The following is a 27152-nucleotide window of genomic DNA, read 5'->3' as shown; positions in this document are numbered from 1 at the left end:
GGCTGTGTGTCGGGCAGGTGCATAGGGACCGTGGCACAGCCGTCTCATTAGTGAGATTTCACAGCTCCTTAATCAACGATAGGCTACGCGCACACACTCACAGCAGCGCGTATACACACACATTCACCCACACACACACACTCATAAGCTCTCAAGCACTCCACTCACATACACACATATGTATGTACACATACACATATGAACTCTCTTCCCTCACTCACACATGCATAAACACACACACACAGATACAGACACACACACACACATATAAGGTCTTTCTGACTTTCTTTCTTTGTCTCCATGTCTCTTTCTTCCTCTTCCTCTACACACAGAGATACTTTGCTTGCCCTAACACACACATACACACACACACACACACACACACACACACACTCACACACACACACACAGGCAAAACAACAAAATGAAAAACACACACACACACGTAGGCAGGCAGACACAGATATAACTGTAAACACATCCCTTAGGATAAGCATGATGCGTGCACCTAAACCTAAAACTTAAAAGAAGAGTCAAAATAATTCACAGGCAGCACTGCCGTGAGAGCAGACCTGAGATTTTATATTTATGTATAGTATCTCTGCACATGCTGTCTTTATGTATGTATGTATGTAGTAATGTATTTATGTATGTGTTTGTATGTGTGTATGTATGTATGGTATGTATGTATGTATGTATATGTGTTTGTATGTATGTACTGTATCTATATATGTGTGTATGTGTGTGTATGTATATATGTACAGTATGTGTGCGTGTATGTATGTATACATTTATGTATGTGTGGTATGTGTGTGTGTGTGTGTGTGTGTATATTTGATATACCCATGCCATCTCCAATAAATACTGACATCACACCCACATATGACTGTAGAAATATATCTGCATCAAAATTGTATCAGACCAGACCAGACCACATTGTATCAGGTTATAAGCAGGACCATCCAAAAGCTCTTTTGGGAAAAGTTCAGAGCATGATATTCACATGGAGAGCCTTTTATGTCAACATGGAACCAAAACCAGCCAAAAACAAACACAAACCAGAGCAGATATAACCTCATCAGCACCAGCAGTAGAACTTAGCTATAACATACAGGCATGTGTGATTATCATATGATGTATTATGTGGTCCGCGTATCGCACAAATTACTCTGACAGGGTGAAGATTTTCACATCACTGCAAGGTCGACGGGCCGGGGCCACGGAAGGCCAGTAGTGTTTTCATCTCCGTCTTGCCTTCGGTCCTCTGTCATTATACATCACCCACTGTCCAATTGTTCCCGTTTCCATGGAGATCTTGTCCGAGGCGCTGATGATAGGCTGTGAGGGAGCGGACGGACAGACAGACGGACGGGCGGGTGGTTGGCTGGTCAGTCGGCAGTGAGGGGGCTGGCATTGTTTGCGTTATTTCTGGGGGAGAGCTACATGCTGGAGTCAGATCGGTCGCCACGGTGACGTGGACGCGCTGAGGAGCGGCGTGTTTAATCTGAAAGGGAACACCTGCAGCTGCCTGGCTAGTGTGGCGACGGGGAAGAAGAGAAAGAGAGCATCTCGCTGCGCAGTCTCTTTGACTCCCACCCCACACACACACACACACACACACAGCGGCGCCATGCTAATCCACACGCTCGTGATTGACACTCAATGTTTTTACTCGCACTGCTTATCTGCAAGTCTTTTTTCCCTTTTAATCTGCAGTGGACCATTTTTCTGTTGAGAGAGAACCAACAAACACACACACACACACATACACATATATACACACACATACACACAAGAACAACTGAGTATGAGTCACTTTGCAAAAGTGGATCGAATGAGGCAGTGACCCAGTACCAACCATTTCTTGCACAGTATATTTCAAAGAGGGACCCTCTTTCTCTCTCTCTCTCTCTCTCTCTCTCACTCACTCGCTCACTCTCTTTCTCTCTCAGAAACACAAAGTTCTCTCCTCATGAGATGCCCACAGTGTAAATTTCACATAAACAACATACAGCATCAAGCCTACAAGACACCATTTTGAAGCTTCTTCACTAAAAAACACTTGAAATCTAGTTTTATCAACTTCTGACTACTTCACCATGGGGTGTCAGAGTTATCAGGCCTCCTGTCCTCAGTAGTATGAGAGGAATGATGTAACCTGACAAAATGAGGCAAATGGAGCAATTTGCAGGGCAGGAACCTGATTACAGGCTTAATCGCAGTTGCTATTAACTCTTCGTTGTCAGGAAACTGTAAATCCATGACATCTTCTCTGAGGTGTGTGTGTGTGTGTGTGTGTGTGTGTGTGTGTTTAAGATTCCACCTCCACATACACAATGCTAACGGGGGAAAGGTGTGCAGTGTGTGAGAGATGAAGGACAGGATTCCCGAACAGCACTCAGGCTACCTGCTGAACTGAGAGAGAAATATGTTGAAAAAACAGAAAAGGAAGTGAAGCAGAGGAAAGGGGGAAGAAAAGAGGACAAAAAGATAGGGGGTGAGGGGCTGGGGAGTGAAACATGTATGAGGATCCCTTGTGTCTTCCAAAGCCAGCTCCATCCAGTCTGCGCTGTGAATAATAAAGAGACATGTGAGTTTCATGCTGAATGGAAACGCTGATTCTCAGCTGGCTTTTGTGCTGTCTGTAAATCCGTAGTATTTCACCGCAGAGGAATATGCCATGTTCAATCTGCAATTTCTTGGCCCAAATAGCTTTTCTTTTTTTGGGGTTAGTGTGTGTATGTGTGTGTGTGGGGAGGGGGGGGGAGCTCCCACCCACCTTTTTGTTGAGATGTACGAAGGAGGAAAATGCTTTTTTGTGCTAACTGCTTCCTCCTCTTCATGCACAATTTCACTCTCTCTCTCTTTCTCTGTCTCTCTCTGTCTCTTCTTCTTTCTCTCTTTCTCTCTCTCTCTCTGTCTCTTCTTCTTTCTGTCTTTCTCTCTCTCACACAAGCAATTCATCTTTGCATGATTTCAGAAAGCACGGATGAAACAACAAATGCTCTACTCTGTGCATTGTCCTCCTTCACACGCAATAAGGCTGGGGATGACAAAATCAATTACCCAAATTACACACAAAAGGGGTGTGTGGTGACAGCACAGAGAGCCAGTGAGTCTGGTCTCACACACACACACACACACACACACACACAGCCGCTCGCTGTGACACTGCCGCCTGGCTCATGTCGCTCCCTCACCCAGCGCTGAGACAAATGCCAACATGTCACACGCAAACGAGAGCTGCGCAGGGTACGCTGGCGGTGATATGATTGAGTGGAATAATTTCCATTGTTGCACGGAACATTCTAGCATTCCTTTGTCATCTTAAGCGGGGAATTTCAAGTCATAACATGAGGAACCCAAAAATCAATTTGAGCTACACCATTTGAGCTCCATTCTTGTGCTGTAGAGAGAACGGTGTTAAACTGTGTTAGGCTAACCACTTACTTTTTATTTACATGTACGATTTTACAGTGACATTCACTATTGGGAACATTCATATTTGTGTTTGCCCCCAGAGAAGTAAGGAAAGCTATTTTTACACACCTCCTCAGCATACAGGGGACTGTTTTACTGGAGCAAAAACACTGAGAACTTTGAATTCAACTACTTCATCAGAATTAGAATCTGATTCATCGGCCAAGTATGTTAACACACACACAAGGTATTCGGTTCTGGCTGTTGGTGACTCTCAAGCAATACAGACAAAATGCAGACAATGTATATATTATTTACAGACAATACACAATATACAAGCAATATACAAGCAATATACAAAAGACAAACAACATAAATAAAGTGCTAGTGTGTGTAGTAATGTAAACATCAATAATCATGTGCGTCAGGTATGGAAATGAAATTGTGATGTATTTATAACTTTCTAAAGAAACAAGAGCATGGCATAGTAGATGATACCGGTCAGCTATTTATGAGGGTGCGCATGGTAGTTTTGGTATACAGGGTTCTGTAGCGCCTCCCGGAGGGGAGGAGTGGAAAAAGGTTGTGTCCAGGGTGTAAGGAATCTGTCATGATTTGTAATAATTTAACTATTTAACAGAAAGCTTTATCTACACTACCGTTCAAAAGTTTGGGGTCACCCAGACAATTTTGTGTTTTCCATGAAAACTCACACTTTTATTTATCAAATGAGTTGCAAAATGAATAGAAAATATAGTCAAGACATTGACAAGGTTAGAAATAATGATTTTTATTTGAAATATTAATTTTGTTCTTTAAACTTTGCTTTTGTCAAAGAATGCTCCATTTGCAGCAATTACAGCATTGCAGACCTTTGGCATTCTAGCTGTTAATTTGTTGAGGTAATCTGTAGAAATTTCACCCCACGCTTCCTGAAGCACCTCCCACAAGTTGGATTGGCTTGATGGGCACTTCTTGCATACCATACGGTCAAGCTGCTCCCACAACAGCTCAATGGGGTTGAGATCTGGTGACTGCGCTGGCCACTCCATTACAGACAGCACACCAGCTGCCTGCTTCTTCCCTAAATAGTTCTTGCATAATTTGGAGGTGTGCTTTGGGTCATTGTCCTGTTGTAGGAGGAAATTGGCTCCAATCAAGCGCTGTCCACAGGGTATGGCATGGCTTTGCAAAATGGAGTGATAGCCTTCCTTATTTAAAATCCCTTTTACCTGGTACAAATCTCCCACTTTACCAGCACCAAAGCAGCCCCAGACCATCACATCACCTCCACCATGCTTGACAGATGGCGTCAGGCACTCTTCCAGCATCTTTTTACCTGTTCTGCGTCTCACAAATGTTCTTCTGTGTGATCCAAACACCTCAAACTTTGATTCATCTGTCCACTTTTTTCCAATCTTCCTCTGTCCATTGTCTGTGTTCTTTTGCCCATATCTATCTTTTCTTTTTATTGGCCAGTCTCAGATTTTTCTTTGCCACTCTGCCTAGAAGGCCAGCATCCCGGAGTCGCCTCTTCACTGTAGACGTTGACACTGGCGTTTTGCGGGTACCATTTAAAGAAGCTGCCAGTTGAGGACCTGTGAGGCGTCTATTTCTCAAACTAGAGACTCTAATATACTTGTCTTCTTCTGAGTTGTGCACCGGGGCCTCCCACTTCTCTTTCTACTCTGGCTAGAGCCTGTTTGTGCTGTTCTCTGAAGGGAGTAGTACACACATTGTAGGAAATGTTCAGTTTCTTCGCAATTTCTCGCATGAAATAGCCATTTCTAAGAACAAGAATAGACTGGCGAGTTTCACATGAAAGTTCTCTTTTTCTGGCCATTTTGAGAGTATAATCGAACCCACAAATGTGATGCTCCAGATAATCAACTAGCTCAAAAGAAGGCCAGTTTTATAGCTTCTCTCACCAGCAAAACAGTTTTCAGCTGTGCTAATATAATTACACAAGGGTTTTCAAGGGTTTTCTAATCATCCATTAGTCTTTTAAGGTGATTAGCAAACACAATGCACCATTAGAACACTGGAGTGATAGTTGCTGGAAATGGGCCTCTATACACCTATGTAGATATTTCATTAAAAACCAGACGTTTCCATCTAGAATAGTCATTTACGACATTAGCAATGTATAGAATGTATTTCTGATTAATTTAATGTTATCTTCATTGAAAAAAACAGTGCTTTTCTTTGAAAAATAAGGACATTTCTAAGTGACCCCAAACTTTTGACAGATAACCTTTTTAATGTTGTCATTTGTGTGTGTGTGTGCATGTTTGTGTATGTATGATAACTTTGGTTCATGTACTTGGTATTACTAACACTGTAATTAACCAGTTCAGCTGCTACACAGACCTTAAGCCAGGGAGGCTGCTCTGTGTTAAGGGATGCTATTCTGCAGCGCTGGACTGGACGAAGGTCGAAGGTCGTGTCAGTACAAACCCTCTGAGCCACTCACCTAAACCACCCGCAGCGATGACTCGGCCCCCGAGACAGCCGGCCACGAAGTCTGCCCGCTTCTCCCTCATGCGCGAGCTCCGAGTGGGCTTCAGCCAAACACCTGCACACACACACACACACACACACACACACACACACACACACACACACACACACACACACACACACACACACACACACACACACACACACACACACACACACACACACACACACACACACACACAGGAAGGGTTAATTAGACCTGAAGAATGCCCCAGCAGTCCTAGCCGTGAGAGGCTCTGGCACAACAGCGCAGGATGCTGTCACAACATTCATAATGGAAGGGCATATGAGCTCATGCAAGAGGCAATAGGCAGCAGAGTTCTGCACATAAGTGAAACACACACCATTATTTATGGGAGTGTTGAACACTCAAATCTAATGTATGCATGTGTGTGATTGTATATGGGTGAGTGTGTGTGTGTAAGTGTGTGAGTGAGTCAATCAGTCAGTCAGTGAATGTGTGTGTGTGGGTGCGTGAGTGTATGTGTGTGGGTGCTTTTGCTTGTGTGTTTGTGTGTGTGTACATCCATCTAAGCAATATAAAAGCAATACAGCTCAGCATGTACTGGGTAGGGTTGAGAGATGGAGTTCAGCAGAGTTCAATCCACCACTCTTCGTCTCTACAGCCCCATCTAAGCACTAAGCACCGCCTGATAAACAGAGATATCTGGACACACCATCACAGACAAGAGATGGAAGAGGTACAAAAGAAAAGGAAGACAAACAACCCTACATCCCCCCTCAGAATGGGCTGTTACTGTAAATAACTATGAAATGAAGTCTGAAATCACAGGCGGATCTCTCTCCCTCCCTCCGTCTCTCCCCCCCCTCTCTCTCCACATCCCTCCGTCTCTTCCACTTCTCTGCCTCTAGGCCTCTGGGCCACCAAATCCCCACACTGTGTCAGCTTAACAAAATCTGTAAATCTACACCTATTTCTCATAATCTCCAACATCTCTCTCGCTCTCTCTCTCTCTTCATCCATTTCTCATCATCTCAAAACCATCCCTCTCTCTCTTTCTCTCTCTCTCTTCATCCATTTCTCACAATCTCAAAACCATCCCTCTCTCTCTTTCTCTCTCTCTCTTTTCACCCATTTCTCATCATGCTCACACCATCTCTCTCTCCCTCGCTGCACGCCATCTCTCTCTCCCTCTCCCTCTCTTCTTCTCTCTTTCACCTGTGTGTAGTGTGCCATCTAACACAGACTCATTCTGCTCCCTCCGTCTCCTCAGAGGATGTGAGGATTGACTGCAGGGAGTGCCCGGACTGAAAGCTCCATGAATCACAGCTCCAGTCGCCATACCAGGTGCACTCTGGCTGGCTAGATAGCGCCCAGCCTTCGGGCAGATTAGAATGCTGCTCCCTTCATCAGCTTTCTCTTCTTGTTTCCTCTCCTCCTTTTCTCTTTCACTCCACTCCATCTATCACAACTCTCTGTACACATGCTGCTCTCTCTGTCTGTCTCTCTTTTCATCTTTACTCATCCCTTCCTCTTCCTCCTATTTCTTTTCCCTGTTTCTGCCCCCCCCCCATCCTACCTTTCTCCATCCTTGTGTCACCCCTCCCCTACCCTGTTTCCCTTTGAAGTATCCGCTCAGAGCCGATCCCTACCAAACTCCATCTCCTCTCCATGGAAACGAGAACGGGAGTAAGCGATGGGGTTGGATGCGATGACTGCAATCCAATCCAAGCTAGTAAATCCGCCCTGCTTTTCAATCTCCACTAACTTCCATTATTCTCCCCGAGATGGAAAACTGTCAGTGGTAGAATATGTCTCACTCTGAGTGGATGTGTTTTTGAATTAATTTGTTTACTCGTAGCTTGTGGATGAGAGGTGCTGGGTTAACAAGTGAGGCTGGCAAGGAGGAGAGTGCTTTGGGGGACCACTGAGAGTGTGTCGTCTAAAGGTCAGAAGCAGTGGTTAGCGAGGGGGAGAGGCAGTAATTAGAAACCATCCGCTGTGTCCACTGATAAAAGAATTAACACACACACACAAACGCACACGTGCACTCACACACACACATGCATGTGCACGCACGCACGCACGCACGCACGCACGCACACACGCACACACACACACACACGCATGTGCACTCACACACACGCGCACACACAAAAGAGGGAAATAACCCTGTGAAAGCCCAATCAATGTGTTCTTACTACACCTCTGTGTTAGAAAGAAGGGACAGAGGAGCAACTACACATATAGCGTCTATCAGTCAAGCTACAATATATTTATATTATATTATCTCAGTACTATCACTTTATCACTCTCACCATCCTACAATCACTGTATTACTATCACTTTATCTCTCTATCACTCTGTCTACTGTAGTATATTATATCCCCCTAACAATCTGATTGGTTTCTGTTCAGTGATGCAGAGAGAAAGAGAGAAAGAAAGAGAGAAAAATAAAAGAGAAAGATAGAGGCAAGGCAGAAAGCGCAAGAAAGAGAGATAGAGAGGAGGCCAGAGAGAAAAAAACACAAGAGCGGGAGACAGGAGCGAAAGAGAAAGAGAGAGGGGAGGAAAGAGGGAGACGAGAGAGTGATGTCACAGGGGCCCTGGCACACACACTGGCAACGTCTGGGCATGGGCACAAGCATTGATGGTATTTTTCTTTAGTACCAAAAGCTTGGTGGCGACTCAGTCGGAGAATGCTCACTCAGGAAACAAGCTTTAATTCTTGCAATGATGCATCGATGGAGAGAGGGAGGCTTCACCCAAAAGATTCACCTATATCTCTGATTAGATGTTGAAACAGTCCCAGTTCTCCTACATAGCATAAGGGGTGTCACCCCATAGCCCCGTCCATCCATGAATATGTGTCGGTCTGCTATCTCTGAGACGTGAATCTTCACACTGTTGGTTTCACAGGGGAAATGATTGATTAAGAGATCCAGCTGTGAGCAAATGTCTCAGAGGCCTGTATTCAGGACATTCAACCAGAAACCCTTACATTTTAAATTTCAAGTCCAATTAAAAAGCAACAAATATTCATTGGATTATTGATTGTTGTCAATCATTATTAACTCGGATCCTTAATTCTGATTTGCAACGCCTTCAACATGGAGCGGGCATGGGCACAGACATGGAGCGGGCGTGGGCACAGACATGGAGCGGGCGTGGGCACAGACATGGAGCGGGCGTGGGCACAGACATGGGCACAGACATGGAGCAGGTATGGGCACAGACATGGGCACAGACATGGGCACAGACATGGAGCAGGTATGGAGCGGGCGTGGGCACAGACATGGAGCGGGCGTGGGCACAGACATGGAGCAGGCGTGGGCACAGACATGGGCAGACATGGGCACAGACATGGAGCAGCTAAACACACAGCCACTGGAGCACTGGGCTGCAGGAGTGAGGCGAGAAGCTGCTGTGGCAAAGCAGCCAGTGCTTAGATAAGAAGATGAGCTTAGTGTAACAGATAGGCTTCTCACTACCGGGAAAATGATGACTAATATTATGTAAAGGAGGGACAGAGAGAGAGAGAGGAAGAGAAAAAGAAAGAGAGAGAGAAAAGGAGGGAGGAGTTAAGTAAGCATGAACCATTCCCTTTTTCCCCTTTTCCCTGCTGCAACTGAGAGATAACGTGGAATAAAGTACTGCCACAGACACCATGGTGTGAGTGTGTATGCAAGTGTGCACGTATGGGTGAGAGTGTGTGTGTGTGTGTGTGTGTGTGTTGTGTGCATACACACATGCAAATATGTTTAATTGTGCATATACTGAAGTCCAGCATGTTTGGAGAAACTCCCACTCATGGCTGCGTGTCAGATCTGGCAGTCGTAACATGTTCACACACACACACACACACACACACACACACACACACACACACACACACACACACACACACACACACACACACACACACACACACACCACACAACACACACACACACACACACACACTGTGGCAAGCACCAGAGACAGTACCTGTGCTGCTCTTGCCCCAGGGCATTTTCATGGCCTTTTGTCTCTGACACTTATACGATCTCTACTGTCTGTAACTGGTTACCATTCTGTGTGAGCTGTGTGGCTCTCTGGCAACTACTCTGTGTGAGCTGTGTGGCTGTCTAGTCACCATTCTGTGTGAGCTGTGTGGCTCTCTGGTCACCATTCTGTGTGAGCTGTGTGGCTGTCTGGCCTGAGGTACCTGGCTGACTCCAAAGGGAGAGAGAGTTTGAAGCTTGTTGCCACTTATACAGACATTGCGCGCGCACACACACACACACACACACACACACACACACACACACACACACACACACACACCACACACACACACACACACACACACACACACACATAGACAGACACACACACACACTCTCTCTGTCTCTCTCTCTCTCTCACACACACACACACACACACACACACACACACACACATACACAAAGAAACATGAACACACCTCTGCATTCCTCATCACACACACACACACCTCCACACTCCCCAGAAGTCTGTGCTGGCACCCAAACAGATGTGCTCTTCTCTGAGGCTATGGGGCTGTGCAGAAATGGAGTGACTGACAGATCAGGGGGCAGAAAACAATGACCCAGCTGGTGTGTGTTTATTTAAAGCCAAGAAATCAATCCCCCCTTTTCATACAAAAAAAAACACACACACACACACACACACACACACAAACACACACACATACATACACACACACACAGAGACACACACACATGCACACACACACACACACACACACACACACACACACAGACACACACACACTGTGTAAGACTCGGTTACACTGCCACTCACAAACACATATGCACACAATCAAAGACAATGTAGGCCTACATGGTATACAAACACACCATATAGTCACAAACACATATGCAGTATGGCCTAGCAACATCCATACAGCTCTCTAACAACAAAAGACATAGGTCACAGCTACACACACACCCACACAAATGCAGAAACCAATCATCACACACAGTCCACACATATCATTGCCCACTCGCACATCTAATCATTCCTGGTCTGTTAGCTGCGGCCCTTAAAATATGACTTCCTCCCCTGCAGCTGCTACACAGACGAGGCGTGGAGAGAGATGTGCCCCCACTTCCGCATAATTTCCTGTCGCAGCATTGCCATGCCTGACACATTCCCGCTACACATATGCACACAGATGGACACGGACCAACAGACAGCAGATTGAATCCGCTCCAAACCGTCTGATGTCTATTTCCTGGATGGCTTTCAAGGTGTGATTCATCCTCTGCTGTTACCATTTTTTTTTTATGACATGATGAAAAGTCAAAACCAAAACAAAAACAAACGTGTGCTACGTAAGTGAATACTTCTTCTGAAGTCCAGCTGTCACCTGAGAAACTGCTTGATCAACGATCGGCAGCCATTCAATGAGGTGTGCTTTCCAGCTCCCGACTCTCCCATATCTCTCAAATCATCACCTCCTTTTGCGAATCACAGCTCGGATGTTGACGCTAGTTCTCATCAAAGCCACTCTGCCTGACGCTCAGTCCGACGCGTGCGTCTCTCAGAAACACTCATCTTTTTAGCCTCGAGACGTGAATTCTGGGATTATTTCTCGAGGAGATCAATGGACTAATCCTTCGCTTTCACTTGAGCGCTTTGACAGAGAGCTCGGTGTGGCACGGTCACATTCGTGAGAAGTTACACACGTTTCCTGTCATCGGTGCAGAAGCGCAGAAGCACAGAACCACCCGAAACACACTCAGCGCTGAATTCTCAAACAGGGCTTAAGTATGGTCCAAGACTAAATAGGGATTTCCATTAAAAATACTCTTGAAATGGCAATTCAGCGCCTCTCTCACAGTGCGATCGATGTCAGCAACATGGCGTTCTGTGCAAAAAGTCTTTACACTCTCAGTATACACTCTCATTATACAGAACACACTATCTATATAGTAGCTACATTTGCATGCTGAGCCTCTGAATGAGTGACAAAGCTGTAGTAATTACACACGGGCGGCTAACCGCTGTATACCAGGGCCCTGTGAACGCAGACAAATAACAATATACATGGGCGCATTTAATGTCTACTCGCGTGGCAACAACATTGCTATTCACTGACTGTAGCAGCAGCACTTGCTCAGATGGAAAGGAGCTTTTGTTTGTAGGCAACGGGCTCAGGAGCGTCTCGACTATCTTACCAAACAGAGAGAGGGAGCCCAGCAGAGCAGAGCCGAGTCCTGCTTTACGCTAGAATGGTGGCAAAGCCCAACATCAGGGGGACTCAGAGCACGAAGGGGACCACAAGGGAGCCCTAATGCCTCTGGACCCTCTTCCCGGGGGACACTTTTTCCTGCCGTGGTGAGAGAGGGCCCTTGAAATCGAGATGAAATATGCTGTTCTATAAGGTTGCTACAGCGACCAACGAGAGGAAGATTTGTTATTTCTCGCCTGACTAAATCTAATTACCTATACACACCAGTCTGCTGACCAACGATCATTTTGTAGGTGGTCAGACCAGCACCTGTTGTCAGGCAGTGAGTGGTTCTGTGGGTGCACACTGCAGCGTTCCAAACAAGTAACACACCCAGCGACTCAGACAGCCACTTTCTTCAACAGCATATGTTATACCTCCTGACGTACAGTACAAGAAGCTACAATTTAATTACTGCACTGTCAGTCAAGCTACGGCAGCTGCATTAGCTCAGATTTCATAGCACACTGCTCCATCATGTCAATTTCCAACTCCCGGGCTGAGCGGACAAATATGGCTCCCTAATTCGGTTTACTTGACTCATGTCCTCAGTCTGTTTCTGAAGGGGAATCATTTCTTGCAATTTGCAGGCGCCAATTTATGCTAATGCCATTTTTTCCACCCCTCTCCCTCGGCAGTCAGTGCCCTCTGTGGCCTGTGGCACTCAGGCCTGACTGTCTGCCTGCCTACCTGTCTACCTACCTACCTGTCTGCCAGCCAGCCTGTCTGTCTACCTACCTGTCTGACTGTCTGCCTGCCTCTGTCTACATACCTGTCTGTCTGTCTACCTACCTACCTGTCTGTCTGCCTGCCTATCTGTCTACCTACCTACCTATCTGTCTACCTACCTGTCTGTCTGCCTACCTGTCTGTCTGCCTATCTGTCTACCTACCTACCTATCTGTCTACCTACCTGTCTGTCTGCCTACCTGTATCTGTCTGCCTATCTGTCTACCTACCTAGCTGTCTGTCTACCTACCTACCTGTCTGTCTGCCTGCCTATCCATCTATCTGTCTGCCTATCTGTCTGTCTGCCTGCCTGTGCTGAGCTTGGTGCGTCTCCTCTCCTCTCCCACGCTTCCACCAGGCTCCAGGGGGATTATGTCAGAGTGCTCCGGCCAGTGGTGTAGTAAAACCGCTGGGGAGAATATAAACAAGCATGAAAGGCTTTTCTTAACACAACACACCCCCCTGCTCTCCTCCACTCCCTTCCCAGAGCGCATTGCTCCAGTTTTTAAATCTTCACACTGGCTTTGAGTTAGTCACTAAATAGCTTTTAAAGTGCTGCTACAAGTCTATATCTCACTGGGTGGTTTAGGCCCCCGAATACATCTCTGATATGTTTAAAGAATATACTGTAAACAGAGTAGGCCTCTTAGATCCATGGAACCCGGAGTACAGACCAAACATGGTGAAGCAGCATTTAGCTGTTATGATGCATGCAACTGGAAGAAACTGCCAGATGCCTTTTTATGTGCCTATGATTGCGCTCTAATAACATAGTAAGGGCTACTTCCACTATGTTTGTATTCTACTTTATGTACTTTGTTTTTGTACATTTTTAAAATTATATTATTTATCTTTCAAATATATTACTGTCTTTTATTGTTTCCACTCTTAAGCACTTTGTCTTTGTTTTTCTTTATTTATCCTTTTGCTTTTATTTATGTAAAGCACATTAAATTGCCTCTCTGTATGAAATGTGCCATATAAATATGTGCCTCTGTGTATGAAATGTCCCATATAAATATACTTGCCTTGCCTTCTCCTTACCACTCCTCTCCTTTCCCTCACACCCAATCCTCTCCTCTCAATTCATCTCCACTCTCCTCTTCTCGTCTCCTTTTCCCTGTCTCTCTTTCACTTCTCTCCTCCTCTCCGATCCCCTTTGCTCTTCTGTCCTCTTTGTCCTTTTTTATGATCTTCTCCTCTCCTCTCCCCTTTCTTCTCCTCTCCTCGACCTCTTTTCTTTGGCCCTCCTTCTCTCTCCTCTCCCCATCTACTTCCACCACCACCACCCCACCCAGCCCTACTGCAGCCGGGCTCCAGCCTCATTGTCACATGTATGGAGGCACAAATATACTTTGATCCCAGGCTTTTGTCCGTGGCCCTTTCAATCTTCTGCAAGCCCCTATAGGAATAATGATGAGCCTGGCGTTGCTTTCCTGTCAGCGATGATTAAAAATGTACATGTGAATGTACGAAAAGATCCTGCCTTCTCCATACAGCACATTACAGCGCAGCACAGTGCAGTCGGCACGCCAGGCTGGCTGTATCCAGGGAGGGGGGTTGAGCTCCTGGCCATGATGATGAAACTGCACTGTTCGGCTTCTATTGTTCGCACAGCACTTTATGCTGTCTGAATGGGGCGGAGAGGGAACAAAATAGGTGAATCAGAGGCATCATTCCTGTTTTGTTGTTCATTTATGTGTGTGTGTGTGTGTGTGTGTGTTTGTGTGTGTGTGCGTGTGTGTGCGTGTGTCTGTGTGTGTGTCTGTGTGTGTGTCTATTTAGTGTTCTGCTATGTTATTAGTTTCTCGTGCGTGTTATTTTGAAGTGAGTGTGTCATGAATATGCTTTCAAGGTGAGCAGATGGAGGGGCTGGGAAGAGCTGCAGCTCTGACTGTGACACTGATTCACTCAGCCTATGGGGATGGAACCTATGGCAAAAACACCTGCCCACATATACACCATTACATACACACACACACACACACACACACACACACACACACACACACACACACACACACACATTGTCATTCATGCTCAAACACAATGAACAACAAATGAAGAGAACTTTTTGGAAAAACACACAGACACACACCCACACCCACACACACACACACACACACACACACACGTGTGTAAAGATACACTGGCATAACCGCATGTGCACTTTGTAGGGTACACAGGAAAACCAAAAGAACACAGTAAACATCATGTCAGAAGTCTGTTACAGGGCTGGTATTTAAAGAATGATGAAGAGGGAACTGAAGGTTTACACAGTGTGTTCTCGTGTGTGAGAGAGGGGGTGATGGTGATGGTGAAGAGAAAGAGAGAGAGAAAGAGAGAGAAAGAGAGAGAGGTGATAGAGAGATTCACTCAGAGAGAGGAGAGCCCACTGTGGCTGCAGGTCGATCTGAAAGATCAAAGCCTTCCCCTGTAATCCTGCCTGAGCTGGACTGGGTCGAGGGGCCGATCCCACACGCCGTGTTTATAAATGATCACTTTGTGGAGACACAGCACAGGGTGCAGATGGCCTGTGGCCCAGCCTTGCATTCTACTTCACACTACTGGATGCCTGGCCTCCAACAACACTGACTCCACATCGCACCTTAGCACCACTGGCTGTGTGCCAGCCATAGATACTAACACAATGGTTTCACTTAAAACAGTAACCAAACCAAAACTAAAAGGAAAGTATATTAGGAGATACAAAAAGTCAGTCAAAACAAATCAATGAAACATGAAAGTCTATAATTACCTGCAATCCTTTTGATATCATGGTGGAATTCTCAATATAAAAACACATTTCATCCCCACCAAACAGGGTACTGGCAGAAGCCGCTCCCTAAGGATGGTGCATAGATTGAAAACCTTGGTCGATACACTTCAAAGATTATTAAATGGCAGCCAGCTCACTGAACAGCAATCGTTTGTATTGATACTCCAAACTGCAATTTCGACCGAGTTTCCTCCCAAATGAAATGTGTGCTGATTTTTTTCACATGAGCACCTGAGGCTTTATCAAGCACTAAAAAACGGCTAAAATCATGACAATGCTTGCTGCGCGACGCTGACAAATCACAATGAAATGAGATACGAGTCAAGACAACTTTATTAGCACAAAAACATCTAATCTGAGAAATACTGCACCGTGCTGTAAGTCACTAGAAAATTCCGGACTAAATCTTAACATGATCAAGGATTAAAATGTTGTGGCAAAAGCAGAAAGCTGCTGTTATGCTGCTCTCTCTCTCTCTCTCTCTCTCTCTCTCTCTCTCTCTCTCTCTCTCCCTCTCTCTCCCTAATTAGAATTCGTGGTGCGGCTCAATAATTTATCGACTAAGAAGAGAACAGTGTGCTCCACCGCTGACCGCTAAAGCGAAAAAAAAAAGCCGCCCAGGCAAGGAGGTGAAGACCCACCACACTGAGTCCAACGGCAATCAAGTGGGATTTGTGTGAGTTTTTACAGTAAGTACTGTGGCTGAGCCAGAATGGTGTCCCTGGTGAGGTGGGAGAGCGTTCGTGGTGGTACGGGCTGGGATCAGAATGTGTCTATGGAGAGGGGATTTATGGGATAGCGGAGGCTTGAGGAGGCAGCAGACAAACGCACTGAGCCGCCTGAAGAGCTACAGTGATGATGCAGCAAACAAAGTAAAGTCTTTAGTTTATAGCAGCGAGCTTATCAGAGTAGCAGGCCGTTGTGTGTGAGTGTGTGTGTGTGTGTTGGCGTGTGTGTGTGTGTGTGTGTGTGTGTGTGTGTGTGTGTGTGTGAGTGTGTGTGTGAGTGTGTCTGTGTGTGTGTGTGTGTGTGAGAGTGTGTGTTGTGTGTGCGCGCGTGTGTCTGTGTGTGTGTGTGTGTCTGTGAGTGTGTGTGTGGAACACAATGGAAACTGCCATTAAGCACATCCCAAATACACCAGACCTTGTGACAATTGATGAAAACAACAAAGCGATCACAATCATTGAAATTGGATGCTCTTCTGACACCTGCTATGCGTCAAAACTAACCCTTATGTAATGTTTTAACCAACTATGGCTACTCATGTAAAGTCATTGCCCTGATCTTTGGTAGCTTAGGTCATGTGCATAAAATGTGTGTGCGAGGCCTGCATATCTGTAGACTCTAAGAAAAGGGCCAAACCCTTCACAAAGTACTGCTCTATATCAGCACTAATAGGTAGTCTCTTCATCTGGAGGCGCAGGTGTCACCTTTACCCTTAATGTACAATATGGACTGAAACTTTCTCTGCATTTTAATACTTCCTCTAAGCCAAATTTGGATTTTGCCATGATATGTACTTATTTATCGAATCCAAATAAAGAAGTAAAGTGTGTTTGAGTGTGTGTATGTGTGTGAATGTGTGTGTGTGTGTGAGTGTGTCTGTGTGTGTGTGTCTGTGAGTGTCTGTAAAAGAGTGTGTGTGTGCGTGTGTCTGTGTGTGTGTGTCTGTAAGTGTGTGTGTGTGTGTGTGTGCGTGTCTATTTAGGGTTCTCCTATGTTAGTTTGTGGGAATGTGTGCGTGTATGTGTCTGTGCATGTATGTGTCTATGCGTGTGTGCGCGTGTGTGCGCACATGCGCATGCGTGTGTGTGTATGTGTGTGTTAACAAAAGAGAGAAAAAGGAAAACAGACAGAAAAAGAGAGAAACAAAAAACGGACAGCCAGCAGGACATCATAAAGAGCTAGATGAAGAGTTTTCAATCCCTCTGTACTGATAAATAAATGAGTAGGAGAAACTCAGAGGGTTTGTTCCCTAACCACAGTGAGGTGGAAAGAAAGAGGGAGAAAGACCGGAGAAGAAAGGAGAAGTAGGCAGGGATGTGGGAAGAAAGGGAGAGAGGCACACTTGCCGGCAATGCCCCTCCAGTGAGGCAATTCACAAGTTTTTTTTATACTTAGTTTGAGCAGCTCAGAGGGCGCTTGTGGGCACTGTTTTATTTTTTGTTGAGAAGACATGGCACTGAATCTTAATGCTGACGCTCCTCTCTGTGAGTTAGTCTCTGAGGCTATCTTGGGGAGGCGGCCCATCTCTGATAATTAAGCCGCTCATCTCCGAACAGGAGCCGGGAGTAACAGCAGGCTCTTCAGTGAAGAGAGCTTATGATTTCACACTGCACATGATTCAAATGGAAGGACAGTGTTTTTTTTTTGTTTCCCACTTAAATGCAGCCTTTGAAAAAGAACACACACAAAAACAAAGAAACACTTGTGAAACACACTCTGGGCACTTAGTGTAAGGGTGTGTGCTCATATTCCCATGTGTGCACCTATGTAGAGCGCGCACACACACACAGACATACGCACACTGAAACAAGAACACACACTTGGCAAACACATAAACAACCAACCATGCATGAGAGCACCCTTTTACACATACATATACTACATAAACCCACTTGCAAATATAACAGAGCAGGTAAGCACCACCCACACAGAAGCGTAGCTTGTGGCATGTGTATAGATGTGTAGCTTGTGGCATGTTCATAGATGTGTAGCGTGTGGCATGTTCATAAATGTGTAGCGTGTGGCATGTTCATAGATGTGTAGCGTGTGGCATGTTCATAGATGTGTAGCGTGTGGCATGTTCATAGATGTGTAGCGTGTGGCATGTTCATAGATGTGTAGCGTGTGGCATGTTCATAGATGTGTAGCGTGTGGCATGTGTATAGATGTGTAGCGTGTGGCATGTGTATAGATGTGTAGCGTGTGGCATGTGTATAGATGTATAGCGTGTGGCATGTTCATAGATGTGTAGTGTGCCGTGGCCAGTCAAACGTCCCGGTAAGTGAGTGAAGCGAATAAGGTGGCTGAGCGGAGGGGTGCCGTGTAAATGTGTAATTGAGGAGATGGCTTGTAACACGTGGGCAGGTAATTACACATGGACACATTATCCTCATGCTCCAGCATAATAGGGAAGGTGATAATGGAATTACAGATTGCCACTCACATGCAGACAGTGGTACGGAATGGCTTCCATTAACACAGAGCGTGCCTATGGCAGCAAAATAGACATGCACATGCACTCACACATACACACACACACATAGACAGACACACACACACACTCTCTCTCTCTCTCTCTCTCTCTCTCTCACACACACACACACACACACAGGGGGTACTGAGAGGCAGCTTCCATTAACTTCATGAATGACTAATGGTTTTTTATGAGGATATTTAAATGCTAATGTCCTGATGAGAACATACACAGAGAAAAAAGAAACAGGTTACAACCTTCCCCTTGCCACTGCCTGTCCCTCACCTCATTGGTGCTTAGCCGGCTGCTATACACTGGCTGTGACAACGGCACGGGACTCACCAGACTGGGCTGGTTAATGGTGATGATGACAATCTTCAAGTTCACAGACGAGTGTCTACAACCATGGTGGTTCAGTACACAACATGCAATGAAGGCCTTTTGGGATGGTACATTTGTTTTTATTTCTATTGATTTTTGATTCTCTCTGCTAGTCAATGCCAGAATCATGTCTTTCGTGAATAGCTAACAAGCTTCACTGAAGAAGGTGGTTGTGTATGTATGAATGTGTGTGTGTGTGTGTGTGTGAGTGTGAAATTATGTGTGTACATATGTGTATGTTTGTGTATATGTGTGTGTGTGTGTGTGTGATTGTGTGTGTGTATGATTGTGTGTGTGTGTGTGTGTGTGTGATTGTATGTGTGTGTGTGTGCAAGAGAAATAGATTGCGTATCTTGTGGATGTGTGTCTTTAATATGAATGCACTGCAGCTCTGCTCAGGGCTGGGGCTCGCTGTGTGCTTCCGCACTTCGCATTATCAGCGGCGGCCATCGCCATGGTTGCAGAGTTTGAGCCAGCAGCCCTAGGGGTTGGACACGGCGCCAATAAAAACGAGGGGGAAATGAGCAGCCATAGATAAGGAATATTCCAGAGAAGAAAGAAAAAACTGAAAAAAAACTGACATGATAAGGGGATCTGGTAACTGAGGGTCTTCTTTCTCTCTGTCTCTCTCACTCTCTCTCTCTCTCCCTGTCCCTCTCCCTCCCTCTCTCTCTCTCTCTCACTCTCACTCTCACTCTCTCTCTCTCTCTCTCTCTCACTCTCTCCCTCTCTCTCCCTCTCTCTCCCCCCCCCCTCTCTCTCACTCTCTTTATGTGCCGTTATGAATGCCTGGGCGTTTGGAATTAACCCTAAGCCACCAAAGGAAAGGGGATTTAATGTGGGCCATAAACGTTTAATCTGGGTCTAGACAAGAACGTGTCAGTGAATGAAAAGGGCTGTTGTCATAAAAGATGAGTGATAAAAATCTACTGCTTTCCTTCAGTCATTTCTTCCCTCACACTCAGACACCCACACACCCATACACCTATTCACATACACACACACACACACACACAGCTCTACACAAAAAAACACACACTCGCATCCCTACAAACACATCCCCATATACACACACACTCACACCCACCCACCCACCCACCCACCCACACACACACACACACACACACACACACACACACACACACACACACACACTATACACACACACACACACACACACACACACACACACACACACACACACATAGGTGAAAGGCACTCAGCATTCTGAGTTTCATCCTGATATGGAAGGGTGATTCATAGTGTAGGGCTGCACTGGAATGCTAAATCGACATACGAGACTTGTCTCGGAGTACAAAACACACCGCCCCGTCAGACATACACGTGCCGTGCCCATGTGACATGGCACACACATCTAATTGCATCTTCATTCTTTTTCTGTTTGTTTCACTATTTGCTTCTTCTGTTTGTACTGTTTCAGTGGGGGGGAATATATATGAAGATGTGTACATGCTAGCCTGTGCTCAAGCCTGGGTATTAGTGAGTGCTTTTGTACATGTGTGTGGGTATTTACATACACGAGCATCCAACCTGGACTTTACAGACAAAATCTGGTTATCCAAGTTTGGTTGTGCCAGCCTTCAAACTTCTTATATATCAATATTTTTTTGAGCAGGATTTAAAATCCTTATTAAATATCAATCTATACAGATTTGTCAATTCTCCAAGGCACTATTACCAAGAACCTGCTCCAAAAGGGTGAAGGATATGGGTTAACGTTTCTAGCATCTCATATATTATAATGCACCAGATCTGACGTGCTATGTTGCTGCTGCATACTGGTTTGTGTTCAAGTTTACATGTATACTCGGCCTCACATACCTTTACTTACCCCTCAAGGGATGACTTACATTTATTGAATTGAGCTGCACTGAACTGAACTGAATTAAATTGAATTGAATTAAGTTGAATCAGATTCAGTCAGGGCCCGTCGGTGACGGTACTAAACAAACCAAACGTGACTGAAATGAAAATAGTGCGTCGTTGCCGCCGCTCCTCACCCTGCTCGGTGTCGTACTCCTCCATGGTGCTGACGAAGTGGGGCCGGGAGTAGAAGTTGTGTGGCCCCGGCTGCTGGAGCCCCCCCAGGCTGTAGAAGGCGCGCTCCGTGGCCGCGCAGCAGGAGAAGGCGCGCCGGCTGGGGATGCAGGGGAAACGCGTCCAGCTCTTCACTTCCAGGTCAAAGGCTTCAAACGCCGTCACAGGCAGCTTACCTTGACGCCCACCTGCAGCAGAGAGAGAGAGAGAGAGAGAGAGAGAGAGAGCGAGAGGGAGGGAGGGAGAGAGAGAACAGAGAAAAAAAATATAAAGAGCAAGAGACAGAATCAGAGAAAGAGAGAAGACAGAAAGACAGGCGGAGACAGAAAGTGAGAGTAAAAGTGAGTGGAGAGAGAGAGAGCAAGAGAAAGATGCAAAGAGAGTAGAGGGAAGGAGAGAGATAGACAGAAAGAAAATGTGTGAGGGTGGGAAAGAGAGAGAGAGGGAGAGAGAGAGGGAGGGAGAGAGAGAGAGAGAGAGGGAGAGAGAGAGAGAGGGAGAGAGAGTTAGTGGTGGCCAGGAGGTGACAGTAATTCATCCTGTAAGGAGGGATGGACGCAGTAGAGGAGCAGATGGAGAGGTGAGGACACTGCTGGAGGGAGACACACACTCAGCTCATTCACATGCAAATCTCAGCAGTGAGGAGCGGAGGAGTTCTGCTCAAACTGGGTCATGGGTCTGGGTCTGCTCACACCTATTTTAGTTCTGTCCCTGTACCAGCGCTCTCTCTTTCCCTCAGCCAGCAGCGCAGTGCAGCGCAGGTCAGGCAAACGCCCATTCTCTTAGCTTTCACAGGAGTGGGGGTCACGAGTCACTCAAGTAAGGGAAGCTTTTACGTAAACACACACACACTCGCAGGTACGTGAGCACGCACACAGGCGTTCACACACACACACACACACACACACACACACACACACGCGCACATACACATATTTTGAGCCTCAGAGAACTGCATTCTTCAGAACTGCATACACATACACACACACACACACACACACCCACAGTTGCAAAACGTTCACATTTTTTTGTGTTAACGTCTCAATCAGCTGCTCTTACACTGTGATCCTTCGCCATGCCGACACATACATTTCCGCATTAAGCATCCATAAATACACACACACACTGATACATGCACATACTGTATGTACACACACGCACACAGGATCAACACAGAGAAATGCATGTGTAAAAAGACATACTCTCACACACACACACACATACACACACACAGACAGACATACACATGCATGCATGTATGCACACATGCTCTCTCTCTCACACGCACACACACACACACACACACACACACACACACACACATCCTCACTTGCTGAAATAGGACAGTCCACCCCGTAGGAAAAGCCTTGCCTGGGCGATGTTGACTCATCTGTCAGTTCTGGTTGACCCGCTCTCTATTACCTGCCCAAGGCCAGACAGAGGGGGCAGCACACACACACACACACACACAGACACAGACACACACACACATACACACCCTCAGGGATAATTTAACAGTGTCTCAGTACGCTGCCCACACACTAGATCTCTGAAACTCACACCTGGCTAAGTGTGTCAGGGCTGGTTGTGTGTCAGAGTCGCGTCCAGTGTGCGGGAGGCTGACTGGTGGATGACTGACAATATCAGGCAATAAACAAGCTGACTGGAGGAGGATGTGGAAAGAAAACTTGGTCATATGCGTTCTACCAGGCAGGCCTTTGCAGAATCAGTGTCAAATTTGCCTGTTTTCCTGGCTGTTGCTTATCTGTCTTAAAAGTTCAAGGAGCAGCAATCATGTGACTAGTGTGTGTGTGTGTGTATATTTATGTGTATGTGGCTGGTGTCTATATGTATGTTGTGTTACTAGGTTACTGTGAATGGTGTGTATGCGTGTTGCGTTTGGGTCCCACTTAGTTTATACACGGGTGAATTCCCTACCAGGCCTATACAAGGCAGACTTTAGGACCCTGGGGAGGTGTTCTGGGGACTAGGCAGGTCCCTAATTGAAAGCTCACCTGCAGATTGTTTGACTAGTTGCTGATCAGTGCCAATCTAGTCAAACAAAAGGGTTTAAAGAGTCAGTAAGAAGGACTGACGAGAGAGCGACAGAGGGGAAGGTGCCGGTAGCACTGGGTGCAAGCCGGAGGGTTTACCCCATTTTCTGTTTGTTTAATTACCTTTGTTGTAACTTTAAAGCGTTAATAAAGAACCTGCCTTTGAGAAATTCCCTGGTTGCGTCCTTCTGAGAGCTGGGCTGCCACATATGGTGGAGAATGCGGGCACATTGACCCAGCTGAATGAAGAGAGGGGCACAGTGACCCAGCTGACTGAAGAGAGAAGCACATTGACAGCTAAAGTGAGAAGATGTGGACTATGGATCCGGCGATGGAGGAGGTGTTGGCCACCATCTTGCAGGGGCAGCAGACACAGTGTGTGATAGTGTTGTGTTTTGTTCTATTTGTGTGTGTTGTGTTAGTGTGAGTGTGAGTGATGTGTTAGTGTTGTTTGTGTATGTGTGAGTGATGTGTTTGTGTTAGTGTGAGTGTGAGTGTGAGTGATGTGTTTGTGTGTATTAGTCAAATTAGTCTCCCCAGCTCAACCTCATCAGATTGCTGTGGCACTGCCAGACATAGCTATACCAGAGAGACAGACCGAAATGTCACTACTCCTACATACATACAGACACACACACACACACACACACACACACACATGCTCTGTCTCTCTCACTCTCCCCTCTTCTCTTGGGGTTTTTTCTTTCTCACTCCTGTTTCTATAAATGCTCTTACAGTGTCTGTTCCACTGCCAGCTCTGGCATCACTTAGTGTCCATGAGGGGGAGAGAAGAGAGACAAACAAAGACACACACACTCACAGACACACACAGACACACACACACACACACACAGGGGGAGACAGTCAGGATGAGCGTGGCACTGCAGGGAACAGAACCTGAACCTGCAAGAGGAGCAAAGAATGCTACAGAGAGAGGGAGGATAGAGAGAAGACAAAGGATAGAGAGAGAGAGAGATGAACAAAAACAGGAGAGAGAGTAAGACAGGAGGGAGGAAGAAGGAGAGAAAGATAAGGAGAGAGAAAGGAGACAGGAGTAAGAGAGTGAGAGAGAGAGAAAAAAGAGAGGGAGGGAGGCTTAGTCGCCCAGCCAAAATGTCCCATATTCTAGGACGTTGACTCATTCAGCAGTGAAGCTGCAGCCTTTAATGCCTCCATGCTCATTACACTGACAAATAACAGAGAGACGGACAGACAAAGACACACTGGGTAGGATGTCCAACGTGTAGACGACAAAAGAGACTCACAAAACGGCAGCGGAAGTATTACCGCAGAGACATGCATGAACAGTGGGAATCCACCTGTCACGATAAACAAAAGACACAGCGAGCACACAAAGCGTGCGCACAACATATCTACACAGCGGCACTTAACAATGAAGCCACTGTCTGGGAGGGGAGGGAGAGGAGGAAATGAAGGAGTTAGATTGGGAAGGTGAGGGATGAGTGCTGCGTGTGGTTCATTCCTATGTATGAATGTGTGTGTGTGTGTGTGTGTGTGTGTGTGTGTGTGTGTGTGTGTGTGTGTGTGTGTGTGTGTGTGTGTGTGTGTGAGAGAGAGAGAGAGAGATGGAGACAGATTTTTAAACTGGCTGGCCTTTTAACTCTTAGGCGACAGGACTCTAAAAGTTGTGAAATGCCAGGGACAAGAGGGACACGGCAGCAGAATGGACATCAACCTGTTAACTCTTCCTAACATTTAGAGAGTGTTTTTAACTCTTCCTTACTCTTCCTGTTTTGGGGTCTGATGATGCACAGACAACAGATAACAATATAGGAACAGTTTCAACAGACACATGCATTTACAGTGGTAATCCATGTTTTGACTTATAACTGAGTGGATAGTACATACACACAAAACTTCCAAGGCATGTCTATCTCCAAACACAGAGAGAGAGAGAGAGAGAGGAGATAGACAGAGATAGAGAGAGGAGAGAGAGAAAGATAGAGAGAGGAGAGAGAGAGATGAAGAGCAAGAGAGAGAGAGAGAGAGAGAGCAGAGAGAGATAGAGAGAGGAGAGAGAGAGAGAGTGAGAGAGGGAGCGGGCAGCGAGGGGCTTCTCTTCTTGGCCTTGGTGCCAGTCAGACAGCTTTGAGGACAGACATGGAGCCACCAGTGAACTGAACCCAATGCCCATTTGTCTGCTTGACCAGACGGAGGCATCACCCGTGAGGGATAAAGTGATACTGTGCTATACGCGGTCACCCCGTGTCACCACGATCACACAGCGGGGAGGGGCATAGTGGTGATGTGTTAGATAATGTATTGCTTCAGGCCCCTGGTGCATAACTGCACAAACACTCTGCACTATGTACACTCCTGTTAAAGGAAATATAGTCTATAGTCTATTGATCACGCAGAGCCACAGAGGGTCCAGTTCACTATATGTTTTGCATTTTCTTAAAGGAAAGCATTGGTTAATAGCACCTTTAAGATGAAATAAAAAGGATTCAGCATAGAACCCATGACATTTCTTTGGCTTGGCTCTACACATAAACCCTTACACTATCTCATGAAGACTTCAGAAGTTGGATGAAGAACCTTATAACAAAACCCCTGGTGCATGTCAAAAAGATGTTGTATGCCCCCACCATTCTACATGTCTATGGTGCTGCATGATTGTGTCATCAGAAGGAATCGGTAAACCTACAACAACATGCAGTTCAGTAAATGAATGTCTAACAAACATGACCGTATGAGACCTGTGGTACTCTGTACTATCTGAATCATATAGAAGATCAAATATAAAATCATCCATAGAAATCACTCTACATCTTCTAATCTTCATGCGGAAAGAATGAAACAGGCAAATGTCAAACAGACAGTGAGCATCTTGCATCTTGTAGGTGTCTCCCAGGAGACCCCAGACGATGATGGATGATTTGGGGGGGGGGGATGACGGGTGTGGGCGGGAGACTGATGGAGATGAAGTAGTAAGACTAGCCACCCGTGATGCTCTGTGTCTCTCCTCCAACACCGGGACCTGCAGCAGCGGTGTCCCAAACTGAATCTCCATAAGTGAGGGCATTACAGGCCTCTCATCCCTCACTCGGCTACCTAATGTGATTGTGCCTCTGCTCCAGCAGCCATTTTTATATCCGCCGTTCAGCAGGAGCACAGATAAGGAAAGGGAATTGGGTTACTCTCCTCGTGCTGTCTGGCCTGGGAAGTTGGGTGTAACAGAACAGGTAATGAGGAACATAATGTGCTACACGCACACAGAAATGTGCGCGAGCACACACACACACACACACACACACACACACACACACACACACACACACTCACGGAGGGAGAAAGAAAAGTAGACACAGAATTACACCAAGTCCCGAGACACACATGCACACTCACACAGTGAGATTCATGGAGAAAGAGAGAAGAAAACACTTAAAGTTTGGAACAAGGGTTTAGAGGGGAGAGAGATCAAAAGAGAGGGAGAGAGGAAGACAGTCATTGAGAGAGAGAGAGATCATGAGAGAGAGAAGACAGAGAAAGAGAGAGAGGGGAATGGATGGGGAAATATAGAAAGAGAGAGAGAAAGACATCCACACATACTGTAAGACAGACACGCCATACACACACACACACCAGATTCTATCTCTCTGTCGCTCTCTCTTTACCTCTCTCTCTCTCTCTCTCTCTCTCTCTCTCTCTGTTCTTATTTAAGTGTGCAATAACCCATTGTTTTCCACTTCATCTGCACTAGGCTGGTCTGCATTGGGGAGCTGGCTGGCCTGGAGCCATCAGAGGAGCACCATAGCAGCTGAAGAAGACATA

The 27152-nt window shown here is 46.1% G+C and overlaps 1 protein-coding gene across 2 annotated transcripts in view; it reads right to left on the bottom strand.

The window, feature by feature from the left end:
• Positions 1-27152, bottom strand: part of klhdc8b (kelch domain containing 8B) — an 85534-nt gene that overhangs the window by 1721 nt on the left and 56661 nt on the right. For both annotated transcript variants that reach the window (XM_031565976.2, XM_031565975.2), the window contains 2 exons: positions 21267-21491; positions 5894-5995 (listed from right to left, as the gene is read on the bottom strand). In XM_031565976.2, the coding sequence (XP_031421836.1) occupies positions 5894-5995; positions 21267-21491 (327 nt within the window). The remainder of the gene's footprint in view (positions 1-5893; positions 5996-21266; positions 21492-27152) is intronic.

The sequence above is a fragment of the Clupea harengus genome, chromosome 4 (assembly GCF_900700415.2).
Source record: "Clupea harengus chromosome 4, Ch_v2.0.2, whole genome shotgun sequence".
NCBI lineage: Eukaryota > Metazoa > Chordata > Actinopteri > Clupeiformes > Clupeidae > Clupea > Clupea harengus.
The sequence above is the reverse complement of the archived record's forward strand: the minus strand, read 5'-3'. Positions and strand labels throughout refer to the sequence as shown.